This window comes from Bufo bufo, chromosome 3 (assembly GCF_905171765.1).
Source record: "Bufo bufo chromosome 3, aBufBuf1.1, whole genome shotgun sequence".
NCBI lineage: Eukaryota > Metazoa > Chordata > Amphibia > Anura > Bufonidae > Bufo > Bufo bufo.
This window is the reverse complement of record NC_053391.1, coordinates 559430145-559449775: the sequence shown is the minus strand read 5'-3', so window position 1 is coordinate 559449775 and position 19631 is coordinate 559430145. Positions and strand designations below refer to the sequence as shown.

The 19631-nt window shown below is 42.8% G+C and overlaps 1 protein-coding gene across 1 annotated transcript in view; it reads right to left on the bottom strand.

Annotated features, from left to right (window-relative positions):
• Positions 1 to 19631, bottom strand: part of LOC120995968 — a 92565-nt gene that overhangs the window by 46410 nt on the left and 26524 nt on the right. Inside the window, exons 3-7 of the mRNA XM_040425538.1 lie at positions 16068 to 16260; positions 15821 to 15975; positions 13271 to 13364; positions 5505 to 5617; positions 5249 to 5406 (exon numbers count right to left, since the gene is read on the bottom strand). Of these exons, the coding sequence (XP_040281472.1) occupies positions 5249 to 5406; positions 5505 to 5617; positions 13271 to 13364; positions 15821 to 15975; positions 16068 to 16260 (713 nt within the window). The remainder of the gene's footprint in view (positions 1 to 5248; positions 5407 to 5504; positions 5618 to 13270; positions 13365 to 15820; positions 15976 to 16067; positions 16261 to 19631) is intronic.

Sequence of the window (19631 nt, the reverse complement as noted above, 5' to 3'; positions counted from 1 at the left end):
CAGATGAGCGATGATTTTCACGCATCACTTATGCGTTGCGTGAAAATCGCAGCATGCTCTATATTCTGCGTTTTTCACGCAACGCAGGCCCCATAGAAGTGAATGGGGTTGCGTGAAAATCGCATGCATCCGCAAGCAAGTGCGGATGCGGTGCGATTTTCACACACGGTTGCTAGGTGACTGTCTATACACTATTATTTTCCCTTATAACATGGTTATAAGGGAAAATAGCATTCTGAATACAGAATGCTTAGTAGGTGATCAATTGAGGGTTAAAAAAAAATAAAAAATTAACTCACCTTGTCCTCTTGTTCGCGTAGTTCTCCCGGTCTTTAGTTCTTTAAAAAGATGAACTATGGGCTAAAGGACCTTTGGTGACGTCAGATCACATGCTCCAATCACATGGTACATCACCGCGGTGATGTACCATGTGATTGGAGCATGTGATCCGACGTCACCAAAGGTCCTTTAGCCCATAGTTCATCTTTTTAAAGAACTAAAGACCGGGAGAACTACGCGAACAAGGTGAGTTAATTTTTTTTTTATTTTTTAACCCTCAATTGATCACCTACTAAGCATTCTGTATTCAGAATGCTATTATTTTCCCTTATAACCATGTTATAAGGGAAAATAACATCTACACAACACCGAACCCAAACCTGAACTTCAGTGAAGAAGTTCGGGTCTGGGTACCACAGTAGTTTTTTTATCACGCGCGTGCAAAACACATTGCACACGCGCGATAAAAACTGAACATCGGAACGCAATCGCAGTCAAAACTGACTGCAATTGCATTCCTACTCGCGCGGGTTTGCCGCAACACACCGGGACGCATCCGGAACTAATCCGGACACGCTCGTGTGAACCCAGCCTAACAGAGAACACAGATAATTATACCCTATTCTGGGACACAGCTAAGGCAGTGATTAGGGGGCGAATAATTTCATACGCCGCAGCTAAAAAGAAAAGACTGGCCCAGAAAATGAATGTAGCAACAGAGGAGGTGAGACGTAAATATACGGCTTTCCTAAATAATCCAACAGATGTTAATAAAACCCAATGGGTCACGGCTAAGCACAATTATGATTTTTATGTTGAACAAAATACAAAACTGACTGGGGATTATAAAAAGTCGCATCTATTCAAATATGGAAATCAGGCAGGGAAGATGCTGTCCAACCTAGCCAGGCCTTATGCGCCTAACACCATTATTAAAAGCCTAATAAATACGTCAGGGCATAGGGTCACAGACCCGAAAAGGTATAGTAGACTGCTTTGGGCAATTCTATGCTGCTTTATATGGTCAAGCAGAATATGATGCTAAATTAGCAGAGGAACTCATATCTAAGATCTCGTTACCACGGCTTACAGAGGAAATGCGCGCCCATCTTAATGAGCAGATCACGGAAGATGAGGTCAAATCTACCATTAAATCCCTTGTAAGCAGGAAAGCTCCGGGCCCGGACGGATTTGGAGCAGACTTTTATAAAGGTCTCACAGAAGAAATTACCCCTTTTTTAACATTGCTTTTCAATAGTTGCCTAGGGGGTCAGGGTATCATGCAATCTGGGAACATGGCGCATATCAAACTCATCCCCAAACCAGGCAAAGATACGGAACAGCCTGCCTCATACCGACCAATCTCTTTAATTAATCAAGTACTGACCAAATTATTAACTAATAGATTGGCACAACATATGCCATATCTTATAGGGGCGCACCAGGTAGGTTTTATAAAAAAATAGAGCAGCGGTGACTAACATCAGATCGGTTTTGGTGGCGCAGGACTATGTTCATAGTGGCCCTGGAGGTGTGGGAGGGAGCCCTGCCTTGTTGTCAGTCGATGCGGAGAAAGCTTTCGACACTGTAAACTGGAAGTGGTTGTGGAGATCTATGACTGCTTTCGGAGTAGAGGGATCTTTCAAATCTTTGGTTGAGAACATCTATCGGAGCCCGCAGGCTCAGGTTAGCTTGCCCGGCTTTTTGTCGGCCCCTTTCCGGCTCGGCAGAGGTACAAGGCAGGGCTGCCCTTTGTCTCCTCTCCTGTTCAATCTGGCTCTAGAACCACTGGTACAACACCTGATTCAGTCAGATATTTTTAAAGGGATCCGGATAGGTAAGAAAGAACTTAAACTGGTTTGCTTTGCAGACGATATATTGCTATTTATAAACTCCCCGCACCTATGCCTTAAAAAGATATTGGACACCTTTGAGTATTTTGGGGGAACTACGGGATATAAAATAAACCTAACTAAGAGCCAATTATTATTCTTGGCTAAAGGGGGGTCTCAAGCCCAACTGGAACGAGACCTTTGTAATGTTGAAGTGGTGCCACAGTATCTAACCTATCTAGGTATCAAAGTAGGACGTCACCCATCCTCACTGTATAAATTATGATCCCCTAATCAGGAAAATAGAAACTGAGTTAGACAAATGGACTAAACTACCGCTTTCACTTTTTGGGAGAGCTTACCTCTTAAAAATGGTAAGTTTTGCGAGATTGCTATATCCTATTCAGACCATACCCCTTCTGCTGACACATATTGATGTCAATAGGATCCAAAGAGTGTTTGTACGGTTCCTTTGGCAGGGAAAACGGCCTAGAATAGCATATGACAAACTTTGCCTCACTAAGTGGGAGGGAGGACTCCAGATGCCATCCATCAGAAGATATAACTTGGCCTCTCTATTTAGACATGCTAGGGATTGGCTAAAAGGCTCCTCGTACTTCTCAAATACCCCTCTAGAAAGGGAACTGGTCGCACCTTGGGATCTAGTAGCCCTACTACACACGAGTCTGAGATCTCCCTAAGCCGTTCAAAGATTATGTAGTCCTGAGGGATACTCTGGCTGCATGGCGGGGTATACGTAAATTATATAAATTACCCATGTACATTACTCCCTATATGCCTTTGTGGAATCTCCCAGCATTTCCGGAGGGTAGGCAATCCGGTCTTTTCAGAGTGTGGAAGAGTAAAGGGATTCTTACATTGCAACAATTACTGAGTGAGGGAGGAACTGAGCTTCTAACATGGCATGAGGTTCAATCCAAATATCAGATCCCAGCTTCCCATTTTCTATCATATAAGCAGCTACACTCATACGGCGGGGCTCAATCAGTAAAACTAGGAGACCCTGAGAGACTGAACTGGTTTGGGGCCCTGGTGGGAACCCAAGATTACTCATTATCTGACCTGTATAGGAGAATGCAGAATATTCTTTCTACCCCATTAGGAGACAAAATGTATAAGAGGTGGGAAGAAGAACTAGGGGAAGACACAGTCACTCCTAAATTGAGGGAAGGGATGGAGAAAGTGAAACAGGCGATTGCAAGTGAAACATGGAGGGAGATGCATTTTAGGATCCTTCATAAAGCTACGTACGCCTTTGACCTATCTTATAGAGACGCGCCTGCGCATTATTTGAGATGGTGCCCTAAATGTTTACAGCAAAAGGCTAACTTACTACATGGGCTATGGCATTGTCCCAATTTGAAGTCCTTGTGGGAGGAAGCTGTCGAGTATATCCAGCAGGTATGGGGAATAAGACCACAACTGTCACCTATGCATTGCATTTTTCACTATATACCACTGGACGAAAAGGGAGAAATATCCCATTCTACCCATATTAAAGGGTAAATAATTACTTGTTCCTCTTAGCAGTGGTAAAGACCATACTCAGACACTGGATATATCCCACAGTTCCTACTTTCCAAGAAGCATTGGGGGTGATGAAGTATGTCATGTATTTGGATAGGCTAGATGTAGAGCGTAGCAAAGAGAAGTCTGCAAAACAGTTTTTTCACACCTGGGGAAGATTTATTGTTCATTCATTGACATCAGCAGAAATAACGGAAGTTGTTATGCCTTTCATACATACTAGGTGGTATCTCGAAGGGAAACTGAAGGGTACATTAGATAAATTAGAGGTGGTCTAGAGGGAGAAAATATTAATATGTGATACGCTTATTGCATACGAATATGAAGTGCTTTGTCCGGAAGTCTCAATTTGAAATATTATCATGGCATTGGGAGTTGGGAAACAGTTGGGAGGGCGGGGGAGGATTTGTTTAGGGGGGGATAAAAATAAAAAATTCAGAAAAGGCATATGCTAATGAACTGCTGCTGTCTAACATGTTTATGATCTTGCATGACGAAATGTATAATGTACACATGCCTGCGTGCATGAATATTCATTGCAATTTTCTTTTTTTGTATCTGTATACTGCCTATTCTTTTCCGAAATAAAAATTGTTTTAAAAAAAAAAAAAAAAAAGTTTACGGTAGTTAGTGAACCCCAAAAATCACATAAGCGCTTTCAGATTTGCGTGTTGATCCAAGTCCAACACAGCACGGACCTCTTCAGGATCCATAAGAAAACCTGAAGATGAGTAGGTAACCCAGGAATTGCACATCTGGAACTGCAAATACACACTTCTCCATCTTGGCATACAGTTTATTCTCTTAGGATCTGTAACACTTTTCTCACGTGATCCTGATGAGTCTCCATGTCAGGAGAATAAATTAGAATATCATCCAGATACACCACAAGAAACCAGCCCACTACATGATTAAAGAGGTCATTGGTGAAATGTTGAAAAACCACAGGAGCATTGGTCAACCCAAAAGATCTGAGTGTCTCTCTGCTTTCACTTATTGCAGTGTTAGTAATGACCACACCTCTTATACCAGGTGCAGCTGGTGGTCATCACTGCTCTCTATTTAGTCTTGACTCACTTCATACCATGCGGTTGATATTCTCTGCCTGGAGTTGGAAGAGCTGGTGTGTTATCAGTTCCTGCTCATCCATTTTCTATTGGAGTGTACTTCTCTTGGTATTTTGTTGCTCCCATTTGCTTGTTTTTACTAGGCCTCAGGAAAATGCTGGTTCGTTCATCTGGGAAGGAACCAGTAGTCTCAGACCCAGTTACTAATCCTAGGGATTTTCAGGGTTTCTAGGGTCTAGGTTTCCAGTGTATGAATATTCCCACCTTCAGGGTCTATTCATATTGACAGGAGTCAGGGCTAGGTTTAGGGTATCTGTAGGTGGTAACTATTTTCCTTTCCCTAGCCTTGAGGCCTAATTCCTGGTCATTTTCCTTCTCTTGTCATTCTTGTGTTTCTCCCCTCCCCCTACACTGACAAATGGCCCTTTCCAAAAACAGCAGAAGCTCTAGGTCTGCATGTCATGCAGTTTCCACAAAAAAAAAAAAAAAAAATTAAAAAATCCTGTAAACTAAAATACATACTTCTCCTCTGGCAATACAGAGCCTTCTGCATCTTCAGTGACTGGAGGCACTGAAGTGGACTTCACAGTGGTGACCTCCTGACTCTTGAGAGGTAGTGAAGTCACACTGGAGACTTGTGTGTGGGAAGCTTGATTCATCTGCTGTAATACTGGATTCTCCTACACAAACCATTATAAAAAGACAAAAAAAAAAACCAACCATGTAATTTCATATTTCCAGATATTTTTAACAATGAGATGTTAGACTTACTGCTAACCTGTGACTGGAGCTTATCACCCAGGTTGGAAGCTACAAATCCCTCCAAGCAACTGTCAGGGACACAGCTCTTCAAAAGCGGATTTTGATTAAACACTGGTTTTTGATCAGTCGCTAAAGTAGGAAAGAGAAAATAAAGAGACCTTATACATGGTACAGATGAGAGAATGTAGAATATGAAAATCCAGTAAAGATGTTTATAACTTTTTTTTTTTTAAAGTAGGTCTATTTGAAAAATAAAATACTGAGATTCTCACATCAAACAATGAGAATTCCTATATTCTGAAGCTTGCCTGAATTTGACTGGCAAGCTAGTGGTCAGAGAGCTAACCCTTTCCCTGCCAAGGGCGTATCGGATGTCATTCATAGCTGGATCTCAAACTGTGCAGCAGCTAGAGCTGTAACCCAAATCTAGTTTTCAAGCAGATAAGCTAAGCTTTAAAAGGGGTTTTCCGAGACTAACTGATGACCTAACCTCTGGATACATCAGTATCTGATGGGTGGGGGTCTGAAACCCAGGACCCCAACCAATCCGCTGTTTAAGAAAGCGCTCTTGTTCCGTGCTTACCAAGAACAACCAGCGCCATACATTGTATAGTGGCTGTACTTGTTATCACGTATTGCCCCATTCACTTCTATGTGGCCAAGCAGCATCCAGGGCACGTGACTGTTGAACAAGTAGTCAATGGCCTAGGGAAAGCTGTGAGAAGGCCACAGCACATTTTCTGATGAACTACAGGCGGTTCAGATATTTTATAATACTGGAACTATAAAGACCCATATTATACCTGGCTGAAAGAGGCCTTCGTTAAAAGGGGTTGTCCTGGTTCAGAGCTGAACCCGGACATATCCCCATTTTCATCCAGGCAGCCCCCCTGACTTGAACATTGGAGCAGGACAAAGGCATTTTCAGGTGATCCAGTGACGTACAGGGCTCTGCTTAGGGCTGCCAGGCAGAGGCTTCTGCCTAGCAGTATGCCCGATGAAGTCACCACCACTGACGGGCAGGCTTCAGCGCTGCCCTAGCCAGTAAAACGGCTAGGGCAGCACTAAAGCCAGCCCATCAGAGCCAGTGATATTACCGAATACACTGCTGGGCGGAAGCTTCCACCTAGCGGTGTTTTATGGTAAATAAAAAAGCCTAATGCTCTCGTCAGTGGGGCTGCCTGGGTGAAATTATAGGTATGTCCAGGTTCAGCGCTGAACCTGGAAAACCCCTTTAATGTTTGTATCAGGGATGGAAAATTATACACCATTTAATTTACAATACTGCCAAGAAAAAGTTTCTACATTGCTGCGGTTTATGCATTTCTTTAACAAACAGCATTAAATGTAGATGTGTGTCATGTATGAACTGCTCACATCTTACAGTTTTGCAGATTATATTTCATTTATATAAAAGGGAATCAGTCACCTCTACCTTGCTGCGGGCAGCATAGCATAGCGACAGCCTGCCGATTTCAGCGGGCTGTCACTTCTGGGCTAGTATTGGCTACTTTTACAGTACTGCGAGAGAGAGACTAGTCCAATGAGACTTGAAGCCCGCTCTCCTCAGCTTCCTGCCCCAGACTGGCAAGTTTCTTTCCTATGCGCAACAAGAAAACCCCTGCCAGTCACAGGCTGGAGGCTGGGGGAGTTCAGGCCTACAACTCTCATCGGACTCCTCCCCATTGCAGCGCTGGAGCTCGCGGCGGGGATTGTCCTGTTAGAACTGTAAGTATTGAATTCTAGCCCAGAAGTGACAGCCTGCTGAATTCTGGTCCGTCAATATATCACGCTGCCCACAGCGAGGGCAGCATAGTAGAGGTGTTAGGTTCCCGTTTAATAACTCTGTATGCAGTGTACTCAGAAAATTTTGATTTTGGCAACATGGCAGTCGTTTTTCACGTTTTAAGAGTACAGGCTCTTGTTGAGCCATGCACTTCTGGTATATTTGAGCTTTGGCACACTGATATTTTTACATTGGTTTTGTGGGTAAACCTCTGCTTAAAATGTGAATTTTAGGGGCAAGGTTTGTTTTGATGCTTTTTTTTTAAAAAAAGGTTCAAGTTGATGGACCCAAGTCTTTTTTTCAACCTGTGTAATCATGTAAGTAAGCAATTCCTGTTTGTCAGTTACATGAAGGTGGACACAGTTATCAACAGTCCGTCAAGGCAACTGCAATCAGTCTGTATTTTAGGAAAAACATAGGTTTTGGGGGTTCACTTTTTAAGGAGTGCAATCCCTTTAATTTTATAGTTTTTATTTTTATTTTTTTTATCATCAGCTTAAAGGGAATCTGTCACCTGCTTTTACCATTTTAAGCTGGCACCATCGCTATGTTGACTAAAGTCCCTTATTTCCAGCAGTCTTCTTTTTACTTTATTTCGTTTTGTAGTTTTGATATAAAAGTGCTTTTTATGTTATGCTAATTAGGGTCCAAGGAGCCCAGAGGGTGTTTTTTTTCTCTCCGGAGCCCAGTGACGCCCCCCTGCAGTGCCCAGCCCGCCTTAATTTGAATTCCAAGGACGCCTCCTGATCAAATAACCTCCCACAGCCCCGGCAAACGGTTCCACCCCCTCCCCACGTCATAGTCTACCTTATAGAAATGCCCCGTCCTTCCTGTCTGCGGCCAGAAAACTCGCAGGCACAGTACTGCCAGCGGCCTGCGCGATCATCAACCTCCTGAGGGCAACAGCGCTCAGGTCACATCACTGGGCTCGGCGCATGCCCAGTGAGACTTTTGAGGCTGTTGCCCTCAGGAGGTTGATGATTGCGCAGGCCGCTGGCAGTACTGCGCCTGCGCGAGTTTTCTGGCCGCAGACAGGAAGGACGGGGCATTTCTATAAGGTAGACTATGACGTGGGGAGGGGGCGGAACCGTTTGCCAGGGCTGTGGGAGGTTATTTGATGATCAGGAGTCGTCCTTAGAATTCTAATTAAGGGGGGCGTCACTGGGCTCCGGAGAGTTAAGAAAAAAAAACCCTCTGGGCTCCTTGGACCCTAATTAGCATAACAGAAAAAGCGCTTTTATATCAAAACTACAAAACGAAATAAAGTAAAAAGAAAACTGCTGGAAATAAGGTACTTTAGTCAACATAGCGATGGTGCCAGCTTAAAATGGTAAAAGCAGGTGACAGATTCCCTTTAAAGAAGACCTCAGCGGATTGTTTTCTAAAACTAATACCTTCAACTGTAGTCCTCCTCCAGCAGATGCCATTGGTTTGCTTTGTCCCCTGCGTTGCAGCACTAAGCCCCCCCCCCCCCCCCCCTTCTGGTGCCTAATAATGCCAACAAGTGGCAAAGGTACAGGGAGGAGGAGAGCTCTCCTCAGAGGGAGTTTCCTTCTCCCTGGCTGTGACGCTGTCTAAACGCATTGGACCACTTTACAGTCGGGGAAAAGACAAGCTGTTCTCATAAGATCTGGTATAACTTACAAGAAAAGGCCATGTAAGCGAGTACCATGTACACAGCGATTGGACAGTGTCCAGGCAGGGAGAAGGAGAGCCGAGGTCTCCTCCTCCCTGTATCTTTACCATTAGCATTTTAGATGCCAGAACAGAGCGGGGGTTATAGTGCCACCATGGAGGGGGCAAATCAAGGGGAGGGAAGAAATAAAAAAATTCAATAAATGTGATTTTATGGAGATATGCACATGTTGAGCTTTTATTTGTAGTTATTTTCATCCATTAATAAACTTTTATGCAAATTCTATAAATAAAAATTATGATGCAAAATTTCATGAAGGTCTCTGCGTGTATAACGTGCTGAGCAGCATTTTGACAAGGTGGAGGATGTCTTACATTCAGAAAATATACGAGTATTGGGGTGGGGGCTTGTACGATTTGATTTCATAATTTAGGTTTAACTTGCACATGTCAAAAACAGTCCCGGCTACCAGAGGTGCAAGATGTCCAAACACTTATGGCAGCTAAAGGGTTAAACGACAGCTCTGCCATACTGCTGGAGGCCCAGATAAGATAATTACACCATACAATATACTAAAGACACCGATAAGGAAGATGCATGCATTTTCTTGTCACTCCATGGCCTTCAGAAGAGGGGGGCTGTACGCAAGTGATTTATGACATTTAAAGAGGTATTCCTGCAAAATATAAATCCTAAAATTGCAGAAAATGAACCAGCTTACACTCGCCTCCCCAATCGCCCACATCTGCCGGGGTCCTCGTAGTGCTGCACTTTCTGCTCCTGTTCTGACAAGGTAGGAGCAGAACGAGTGCAACAAGGACCCCAGCACGAGCGTTTCATCGGGCAATCGGAATCTTTCAGCTTGCTTAAAAATCCTTGGTTGCTGGCGGCAGACCTATCTAATAGCGATCTGCTACCGGCAAACAACTAGACAGCATGGGGACGAGCGATGGCATAGCGATCACTCATCCCCATGCTGTGGAGGAGATTGCTGCATATAATAGCAGCGGTCACCTCCACTAACAAGCAGGCAATTGCCAGGAAGGAGTGCTTCTCGCCTGACAATCTCCTGCTAGATTCTGCAATGTAATACAGGGTTTAGAATGGCAATGGTGGGGGATCAGGGAGACGAGTATATGCTAGTATATTTGTTAACGACAAAATCCCACTGCAAGTCTTTAATTTATTTTGCTGGAATAACCTTTTGAAGGGTTATCCAGGATTTTACTATTGATGGTCTGTCTTCAGGGTAGGCCATCAACATGTGGCCGGTGGTTGTCCAACATCCTTTAACCCTGCTGATCTGCAGTAGCCCCAGTGCTGTAAGCTGGCGTCAGAAACACAGTTCTAACAGATTTATGCCAGATTCAGCAGCAGCTAGATGAGGAGCTTCCACACACTTTGCAGAAAACTGTAGACAATTTTTAGTAATTTAGTTTTTCATTTAGGAAGCAACTATGAAGAATCAGCGCAAAAGGTGTCCACAGCCTTTAAATCCTACTGCCCACAGCCATTATAAAATTAGAACAAACACATAATTTCCCTTCTACAGACTTAAAGGGGTCTGGTGAGGGACCCCCGTGCCGATTAGCTGTTTGAGAAGGCACTCACAGTACTGCCGTGGCCTTCTCTCAGCTTTTCCTAGGCCGAGTGACATGTTTATTGGTCACATGGCCTAGGCATAGCTCAGCCCCATTGAAGTGAATGGGGCCGAGTTGCAATACCAAGCACAGGCGCTTTACAATGTATGGTGCTACCTGGTGAGCACAGAGAAAAACATTTCCTTCTCAAACATCTGATCGACGGGGGTCCCAGTTGTCGGTCCCCCACTGATCAAATACTTAGCCTATCCAGAGGATAGGGCATCAGTATTTAAATTTTATAAAACCCTTTTAAATCTAATAAAGGGAACTAAAACTAAACACTTGAGATATTCCCTTTAAATGTTAGAAAAAAATAAAATTGCACTTACCGGTAACTCCTTTCAGGAGTCCTCCACAACCGCACTTGTGTTGAGATGACCCTCCTTCAAGCAGATAGCGACAGGGAGAATACATTTGACACTCCTCAGTGTCTTAATGGAACAGGACAGCTTACGAGAGCCCACAGTACCACACACCTAACCCAATTTTTTTTTTATTTTCACATTTTGTAATTTTTTAGGGTGGGATATAGGCCATGCCATTGTGAAGGACTCCTGAAAAGGGAATTACTGGTAAGTGTAATCCAGTTTTTCCCCTGTAGTCCTCCACGACGGCAATATGCGGACGTCTACCAGATTAAAATCATCTAGGGTGGGACCACAGCTTGCAAGACCTTTTCACTAAAAGAAATCCTGCTTCACATTCATGACTATCCAATAACAAAATGTAGTAGACATAAGTGTTATGTATGAAATATATCAGATGCAGCCTTACAAATCTGTTCCGTGGAAACATGCTCAGCCGAAGAAGCCGACACGGCCCAGGTAGAAAGACCCTTCTGGCAGAACAGAGTGCAATTTCCCTCTCCCCTCCGAACCCCAGCAGAATTCTACGCATGAGCCAAGGCATTTATTACCATACCTCTCAGAATACAATTTGGGCAGATTAGCATTTTTGACCAAATCACACCAGCAGCAAGCATTACATTTGTATGGCTTACTGCTTCTGACATGAGAAGCAACATTACCAATCTGTGCGTCAGCCACCCAAGCCATGACCAGGCAAGCCAGGAGGCAGACAGTGCCAAACTAAATCACATGTCCAAGAATAACAGGCTACCACATTAAACAAAAACTTAACCATGTCATACAAACATCCCATAGCCAAGTAGACACTGGGGAAAAGCCAAGAAAGGTCTAACCTAGTGGTCAGAAACCTTCAGCACTCCAGATGTGGTGAAACTACAACTCCCAGCATGCTCCAATCACTTTTATGGGAGGTCTGAAAACCGCTAAGGAAGTACGCATGCTGGGAGTCATAGTTTCACCACAGATGGATTGCTGAAGGGTGCTGATCCCTAGTCTAACCAATCTTCAGAGCAAGGAAATGCACCCTTAGGGCTCATGCACACATGATTTTTCTTCATTTGTCCCTTTCGTTTGCGGAACCACATTATGGACAATAGGACGGTTCTATTAGGGGCAGAACGCACATGGCCAGTATCCACGTTTTGCATATCCTCAATTTGCAGACTGCAAAACATCCAACGGTCATGTGCATGAGCCCTTAACGGCATGGGTGTGGTCCCATGTTAGGTCTAAAGGCTATATTACACTGACTGATGTGCGGCCAGAGCAAGCGCCATAGCACAAGAACACATCCATTGGCCTGATTACATAGGCTGATGTAAACTGGAAGGGGGAGGAATAATTATTTCCTCCCTCATTCAGTTCTATTCCTTATCAGCAGCCCAACTCATATGGTGATCCCCAGAATAAAAACTGCTCACCTCAAGCATCCCACAACAGTCCTGGATTAGATACATCCTCCCGTTTTTGATGACTATAGTTTACTACGAACTGCCCGTCACCCTACTACACAGGAAAGGAGTAAAAACACAGTAAAGGTTCACAATAGTCTGTAAACCCAACTAACATTTACTGAACAATGACTCAGTTCCACAGGCCCAAGCAGTTTCTAGGCTTACATACATTGACCCCCTTCATGTTTATTACCAAATCCACTTTGATTCTTAGGACCAAATCTGAAAGCCAAAGCCATGCATGCACCAAGTACTCACACAGCTACTCCGCTCAAGCCCCCCTTTGAAGTCATCCAGACATATCAAAAGGTGGCAGTTTGAGAAGACCGGAAGGAGTCCATGAGTGTCCGGTCACCATGCACCACCCACTGCCTAAAGCAATGGTGGGCTGAAGAGGAGACTCCGTAACACCAGCATTCAGGTCTGGGCATCCTGAAGTCACCACCACAGTTAACCTCCAGGAAGGCGCACTACAAGCTTCCTCCTGTCATCCTCACAAATGGTAGGCAAACACCAAACCTGTCCGCCTTCACATGAACGGAGCCACAGCAAATGCTTGTGGAACTAGGAGAACCTCTTCCCACCTGAAAGGGACAGGGTGACACTGAGGAGGAGCGAGAGGAGGGTCAAATTTATTCTTCTTGTCGTCATCTCAGCGCAAGTGCTTTCATGGAGGTAGAGGCAAAAAAAAATAATATATGATTAACCAAATTCTGACTTTTCAATGTTTTTATGCCACCCTCTACAGGTGCAGAAAAGCATGCAGCCGTAGTGCTCAATATCCATATTCAGGAGCTCCGTTCCAAAACTATTACCAAGTGAAAAAACATGAATGGGGTCAGTTAAGACACCAAAAAGCTATAGTTATTTTAAAAAGACAGTGCTGGCATTATACCTTTAGTCTGCATCTTGGAGAAACAAGACATCCTGTCTAAATTGGAGGATGCCGACTGGCTTCTTAGTACAGCATACATTGAACTTCTAACCATCTTCAAAAGAAAAAAATAAACACAATAAGAAACACAAATAAAAATGCAAGACAGTGTATAATATATATTAGATAATAGAGTTTTCCAGGACTAATTGATATTGACCAATAGGAGATGAGTGAGGGTCCGATTTCCAGCACCCCACAACCATAACAATCATCCATTTGGGCAGCCAGACCCCATCCACTGTGTTGGCAGTGCCTCAGCAACCATTCAAGTGAACGGGAGCTGGGATGTAGTATGCTGGCAAATAGAAAGCGGATGGAGCCTTCTGCATCTGTCTATTGTATAGCTTCCGGCATCTGATCAATGGGGTGCCAGGTGGTCAACCTAATATTGATTACCTACCAAGAGGATAGCTCATCAGTACCCAAGCCCTGGAAAACCCCTTTAATTTTTGTCCATTGTCAGTACACACAAGACATGGAGAAAAAAAAGAAAGCTAAATTAAAGAAAGAAAAAGATCAGGGGCTATTAGCAGTGCATCCCGGGCATCAAAATATACTTATCTACATAAAAAAAAAAAAAAAAAGGGAACCTATTGTTTCTGGAGTACGGTATATATTCTCATGACTCCATGATGTGCCATTCCTTTAATTATTTATACTAGCAAATCTAGATGGGTGCTACCAGTGGTGTCCTTGCACAGTCTGACATAATCCAATCAGTGCTGCCTGCGTCAGATTGTGCATGGACAACCCCAACTGGTAACACCCATCTGGACCATTAAAGCAAACTGCTAAAAATTCATTCATAACTTCAAGAAGGAGTAATAAAGGAATGGTACCGCACAGAAAAAAGAAAAGATGCACCAGAATTGTTACAGGGGGGATGCAAGCAATTACTAAAAGATATATATGTCTTGAGGTGGCAGGTGCTGTACTATAATCTGGTACCTCCCAGCCCAATTTGTGCCATGTGCACCGATCACTTTTAAAGAGCATCTTCTAGATCAGCAGTAGCCAACTTTAGAAAGGTAGAGACCTACTGTAATAGAGGTTACAAAGATCTTTCAAGATAAAATACAAAAGCGAAAAGGTTTAGGTCCCACAGCACAAGAAACAATGACTCACATGGGGAATTTCTTATTTTTCGCAAATATATATTACAAAAAAAAAGGGAAGAAGAAAGGAGGAAGAAGGAAGAAGAAATAAGAAGGTCAGCGGTAAATCCTCATAGCTGAACTAAGGCTAGTCCTATACGTGGAATCTGTTATTCATAATGATAGATTTCGACCTCTGTGCCGTTCACCATTTTTTTTACATGACACTATAGACTGTGCTAGACAGACCACAACACAGATCTGAAAAATATGATCTTAGACTTTTTCAGTCATTGTCACACGCAGTCCTTCTAACACAGTAATACATATAACTTGTTTGTGCCTAGGAAGAGATTTGCAGCAGATAGAGATCAAGGAAAAGCTCTGGTCAAATTGTCATGGAGTCTTTCAGAACCACCATGAAAAGACTAGTTGTTCAGAAAGCTGGAATCACTATTGTAGGACATTGTGAACCCCATAGATCAGGATCTACTGATAAACCTGTGGCCTTTGAGTGGTTCACAATCAGTAGTTCCTGGTCTATGGGATCTACCTAGGTTATAGATTCTCTTCTCATCCTCAACAGATTTGTCTCGTGAAAAATTTATGGTGTATTAGTCCAACAAGTCAAACCTTTAAAAGGTGCTTTGAGATTCTGTGACCTATCCTCAGGATAGAATAATCAGATCGGCAGGGGCCAGATTCCCAACCCCCTGCCGATCAGCTGATTGAGGAGGTTCCTCACAGATTACCAAGTACTTGGCATTGCAGCTTAGCCCCATTTACTTGTGTGACTGGGTTTCATCTAGGTTACATGACGTCACAGGTCAGGAAGACCACCAAAGAACTGCAATCTCTTCAAAGAAACGATTGGTTGGGGAGCCACGAGTGTGACCCCCACAGGATAGAAGTATAGCTATCAGATTGGTGGGGGGTCTTACCGCTGGGACCCCCTATTGATTACGAGAACGGTGGCCCCGTACCTCCTGCCTCCCCTCTGAAAAGAACGGAGCCGCCACTCACACATGCATGTGGCCCGCTATTCAGTTCTAGGGGAGTTTCAGAGATAGAGTAAAGTACTCCACTATCTCCGGAATTCCCAGAGATGAATGGAGCGGCCATAGGCATGCCCAACTGGCCGCTCTGGTAATTCCAGGGGGCTGCCGTGGGATAAGAGGCTCCCATTTTCATGATCAGTTGGGGTCCCAGCGGTAGGACACCCACAATCTCAGTTTTCTCCTATCATGTGGATAAGGCATAACGTAACCATAATACCCCTTTAATGACCTTTCCAGAGCACTCAGACAACCCCTTTAACATTACATAGCTTGGTAAAGGCCTTCAATAAAATGCCTTGCCATGTGGGTAAAACAATGTGCAGCCAAATAAAGCAGACATATCTATTCACATTTACCATGTTTTTGCAGCTATTGGTTGATTGAGCAATTGATGACACTCTCATGGGCACCCTCTGAGCCAAGCTTACTTTACCAGTAGCAACTGGTACCCCAACATTAGACAGAATACTGTCCAAGGCTGCTGGATCGGCTTTAAACTCCTCAGAGCCACCTAGGAAAAAAAAACAAAAAAAAAAACACAATTATTAATAACAGATGCTATACATTTCTGCCACTAGTCAATGAACGAGCGATTCTAATTACCTTTGCCGTCAGCATCCTTGGACTCTTGATTTTTCTGAGTAACAGTGACCTCCGCTAATGGATCCCTTCTTCTGTAACTTTCTGGAGGATTCCCAGAGTGTCCTATATCTGTAGTTACTTGAGACCGATCTCTCCTCTGAGAAAAGTTGAAAGGCTGGGGACGAGTGCAAGATTTTTTTTTCACCGCTTTACCCTAAAAAGAAAGTAACAGGAGATAATGTAATGTATATGAATGATGTAACTTATTAACTGTATCTAGCAAGGGGGGGGGGCTGTCAAAAAACCTTTATGCCCAGGGTACTGGGAAAGGTACAAACGGTCAATGTGTAGTGCCATGTCCCCAAGGCCATAAGGCTCATTAGTATATAGAGCCACATGTACAGATCCAGTAAGCGTCATGAGGAATCCCACTCTAAAATTGGAGCACAGTAGAGACCCCCATGCAATAGAACAGGACCCTATTATGGTTGTATACAAAATACAAGATGTAATTTGGCCCCATGCATGTGGCCTTACTATATATTGTAAGTTTTCTACTGCCAGACACCAGACCAAAAACTGCAACCAGGACAAAAGCAAAAACTCCCAAATGTGTATGAGCACTTTAATGGCTCATGCACATAAACGCATTCTTTCTGTGGCCGTTCGAGTTTTTTTTGCAGAACCATTCATTTCAATGCGTCCGCACAAAATATTATATAATATATATCATGTCCTATTATTGTCCGCATTATGGACAAGGATAGTACTGTTCCGTTCCGCAAAATATGGAATGCATGTCATCTGTGTTTTTGCAGATCCATGTTTTGTGGACAGCAAAATATATATATGGTTGTGAGCATGTGCCTAAAGGAGATTTCTGGGAGCACAATATTGATGACCTATACTCGGTCAGTTTGCTGGGGGTCTGACTCCTGGACCCCTGACGATCAGCTGTTTGCAGGATGAGTGCTGCAGCCTCCTTACATCATGCACAGCGCTGTACAATGTATAGCAGCTGCGGACAGGGCTGAGCTGCGCCTAGGCCATGTGACCAATGAACATTACCTCAGTGGCCCAGGAAGAGGTTGCAGAGCGTTGCGGCTACCTAAAAAGCTGATCAGATACCGACAGCCTATCCTGAGGCAAGGACATTAATATTTTACTCCTGAAAAAACACCCTTTAAAATACAGTTAGGCAAGCAGAACAGTTTGTTAGGCTAAAACCAGACATAAGTCCATCTTGCCCATTATACTTCAACGCTGATATAGAGGGAAACACCCCTATGCGGAAGAAACTGACTTAGAAAAAAAAAATTATATAAAATAAAAAAAATCCTTTCCAAATCTGGATAAGCATCACACCCCCAGTAATTGAGTTATTATAACTTGTAATATTTCAGTTCCATAGTAACACTGCTCTTACAGTAAAGAATACTCTGCCTGGGTGTACAAACCTTTCCTCCAGACGCAGAGGATGTCTCCTCATCAGTTCTGGGGATAAATCGATGGGAAAGATCTGTACTGCCCCCTGATATATTTATACATAGTAATTAATTTTTTTATAGTTATTAATAAATAAACTTTGCATTTATTCATCGCCTTTTAGGATTGGTTGAAAGAGCAAGTACCAGTGTCGACAAGTGCTTGGCATCATGGCGGATGTAAAGCCCATGGGCATTTATGAATACCATTTTACTGTATAATTTTTACACATTAAAAGGGCTATTCCAGTAACTTCATGTTAGATTGGTGGGGACCACTGCCAGTTGTAAGAATGGCGGCTCTGTACCCCGCAGGGCCCACAAAGTGAGAGGTGCAGCAGTTGAGCATGTGCAATGCTGCTCCATTCATCACTATAAAAGACTGCTGACCACAGCCAAGTACAAGCACTCTGCTACTGCCAGGTTACATTGAGATGAATAGCGCAGTAGTGCGCATTCTAAACCCGGAATACCCCTTTAACCACTTGCCATCTGGGCCATTTGCCCCCTTCCTGACCAGGCCAAATTTTGCAAAACTGACATCTCACTTTATGTGGTAATAACTTTGGAACGCCTTTATTTATCCAAGTCATTCAGAGATTGTTTTCTCGTGACACATTGTACTTTATGATAATCATAAATTTGAGTCAAAATATTTCACCTTTATTTATGAAAAAAAATCCCAAATTTACCAGAAAATTTGAAAAATTCGCAATTTTCTAAATTTCAATTTCTCTGCTTTTAAAACAGAAAGTGATACCTCAAAATATTTTTTATTTAACATTCCCCATATGTCTACTTTATGTTGGCATCATTTTGGAAATGTCATTTTATTTTTTTAGGACGTTAGAAGGCTTAGAAGTTTAGAAGCAATTCTTCAAATTTATAAGAAAATTGCCAAAACCCACTTTATAAGGACCAGTTCAGGTCTGAAGTCACTTTGTGGGGCCTACATAGTGGATACCCCCATAAATGACCCCATTGTAGAAACTACACCCCTCAAGGTATTCAAAACCGATTTTACAAACTTTGTTAACCCTTTAGGCGTTCCACAAGAATTAAAGGAAAATGGAGATCAAATTTTTAAATTTCACTTTTTTGGCAGATTTTCCATTTTAATCAATTTTTTTCTTTAACACATCGATGGTTAACAGCCAAACAAAACTCAATATTTATTACCCAGATTCTGCGGTTTACAGAAACACCCCACATGTGGTCATAAACTGCTGTATGGGCACACGGCAGGGCGCAGAAGAAAAGGAGCGCCACATGGTTTTTAGATGCCATGTCCCATTTGAAGCCCCCTGATGCACCCTTACAGTAGAAACTCCCAAGAAGTGACCCCATTTTGGAAACTAGGGGATAAGGTGCCAGTTTTATTAGTACTATTTTTGGGTACATATGATTTTTTGATCATTCATTATAACACTTCATGGGGCAAGGTGACCAAAAAAATTGGTTGTTTTAGCACAGTTTCTATTTATTTCTTTTTACAGCGTTCACCTGAGGGGTTCAGTCAAGTGACATTTTTATAGAGCAGATCGTTACGGACGTGGCAATACCTAATATGTATACTTTTTCTCATTTATTAAAGTTTTACACAATAGCATTTTTGAAACAAAAAAAATTATGTTTTAATGTGTCCATGTTCTGAGAGCTATAGTTTTTTTTATTTTTTTAGAGATTTTCTTATGTAGGGGCTCATTATTTGCAGGATGAGGTGACGGTTTTATTGGTACTATTTTGTGGGACATACGTGTTTTTGATCACTTGGTGTTGCACCTTTTGTGATGCAAGGTGACAAAAATTGCTTGTTTTGACAGTTTTTTTTTTTTGTTTTTTTTACGGTGTTCACCTGAGGGGTTAGGTCATGTGATATTTTTATAGAGCTGGTTTTTACGGACGCGGCAATACCCAATATGTATACTTTTTATTTTTTCTATTTAACTTTTTTTCATTCCTTACATGTGAAACTTTTTTTTATTTTTAACCTTTTATTTTTTATTTTACACTTTTCGTCCCCCATAAGGTCATACAAGACCAGCGCTGTACAGCCTCACAGCAGGGCTGATCGAGGTCTCTGAGAGACCTCACACAGCCC